The 2,071-nt window shown below is 38.6% G+C and overlaps 1 protein-coding gene across 1 annotated transcript; it reads left to right on the forward strand.

Annotated features, from left to right (window-relative positions):
* The first annotated feature begins 1,421 nt into the window (after positions 1-1,421).
* Positions 1,422-1,859, forward strand: LOC149224248 (protein SRC2-like). The gene has a single exon (XM_089388130.1). It carries the CDS (start codon positions 1,422-1,424, stop codon positions 1,857-1,859), a length of 438 nt encoding a protein of 145 aa, XP_089244256.1.
* The last annotated feature ends 212 nt before the right edge of the window (positions 1,860-2,071 follow it).

The following is a 2,071-nucleotide window of genomic DNA, read 5'->3' on the forward strand; positions in this document are numbered from 1 at the left end:
ACCCATAACTTAATTGGAAGAGAATTGAGAATTGTGATAACACATGCACAATTGATAGTAGACTATATTAATAATAAAGAATTTTTCATATATATAAATTAATTAATTAGTAAATGTTACAAATGTGGGTCGGTGACAGAGATCCATTGGTTTAAGTTACTCTTAAAGATGATAAATTTTACCATTTTAAAAATATTGAATTATAAGATTTTAAACATAAATACAAAATTATGAGATTTCCTCTAATAAGTTTGTACAAAAGCATGCATAGTGTGTTTCATTTACAATACTACTATTATTCGATTGACTCCTACAGAGTGAACAATATGACTCTGTGATAGTTCATGGCACAGTGAACACACCAGAAGCAGATGACATGATCGCAAGGTTGAACTCGATGATCATGACGAGGTGGAGGTGACCTACTAATACTTCGTCCCCATATAGGTTTGAAACATCAACGTCTTAGAGAACGACGACCATAACTTGAACTACACCTGTATCGAGGACTGAGACCTCGATGGCGACCACTTCCTAACCCTCCATTCTCGTACAAAATGACCAGGCTCACCATATTCATAAATTTTCAAATCATTAACAAGATCATACGGAATAGGTGTCTTGGTCTCCAAAACAACATTATCTATTATATTTGAATTTAAGTCAGACCACATATGGCATCATCTTGCACGCCATTGCTGTGAATTATTTCCCATTCTCTCCAGTTCTCAATTCAAATTGAAGTTTAAATGTGTTGTTCACGCAATTTGTTTTGAAATTTAGGCTCCAATTTCAAACAAATGTTAAGCAATTATGCCTTTCACTCCAAAATAACTAATGCACCATACCAAATGCCAATGAATAAAGCAGCAACGCACAAGGGGACATCTCTCAGGGTCGTGTTATTATTATTATTATTAATTTTGTACATTGTTTTTATGAATATGAGAGCCTGAGACTATAGGTGCAGGTGAAGTAATGGAGTTTTGAAATGGAAATCACAACAATAAAATTCTAAAATGAAACAACAAATGGATTTGGTACAAATTTGTTTTTGCTTGTTCTATTATTGTTGTATCTATGAATGGGTTTTTCTACTTCTTGGCTTCGATCATGACCATTTGGGGTGGCCTTCTGCACTGATTTCCATCTACTTTCATCATCATGAGCTAGAGAGTCTATGATGTGTTTTGTCTTATAAGTCAGTTCTATACAATGTTCAGATTTCAAAAGATTTCATTCATGGCGTTTCTTCTCCTGTAATTTCAATCAGGGTGGTCTCTGAATATTGCGTTTCCTTGTGCAGTAAATTCACTCTACATCATGGGGGAAGCTTACACACAGCTGGAGCTTAACATCATCTCAGCTCAAGATCTGAAGGAGATGCATCTTGTTGGCATGATGTAGACCTACTGTGTTGTATGGATCAATTTCGAGAAAAAATTGACGACGCAATTGACAGAACAGGGGGCGCAAACCCTACTTGGAACGACAAGGCCATATTCAGAGTGGAAGAGAGTTTGCTCCGCTGTGAAACCTCTGCTGTGATGATGGAGATATACTGCGTGGGTTGCCTCAGGGATACCCTACTAGGCACTGTGAGGGTCTTGCTTTCCACTCTCCTCAAGGGCTACGGGAGCACAGATTTCAGTGGGATGAGTTCCTTGGCACTGCAGGTCCGTCGTCCTTCTGGTCACCCACAGGGCATTCTCAACCTTGGCACCATGATTCTTGATGGAGTAGATCTTCACAGAATGAACAGATTCATCCCTGCAACTGGGGGTTGTGGGTTTCAGAGATTTGATGGGGAATCCTGTCAAACCCAGGCCTTCATTTGTGAGAAAATTACTGTCCATTAAACCTAATAATGTTGTTGATGCCCAAGAACAGCAATCCCGCTGTCAAGACTTCAACAGTAGTGCATGCAAGGAACAAGGAAAAGATCAAGAAAAGCAGAAAGATGGTGGTGAGATGGTTGAGAAGGAGAAGAAGAAACTTGTTGGCTGCTATTAGATTCTCATGGACCCAAAATTGAAAAGGAATAAAGTTGGATTGAAGAATGGGGCTGCAA

This window comes from Pinus tabuliformis, chromosome Q, assembly GCF_031772625.1.
Source record: "Pinus tabuliformis cultivar Carrire ecotype Pingquan chromosome Q, CPIR1, whole genome shotgun sequence".
NCBI classification, from domain to species: Eukaryota; Viridiplantae; Streptophyta; class Pinopsida; order Pinales; family Pinaceae; genus Pinus; species Pinus tabuliformis.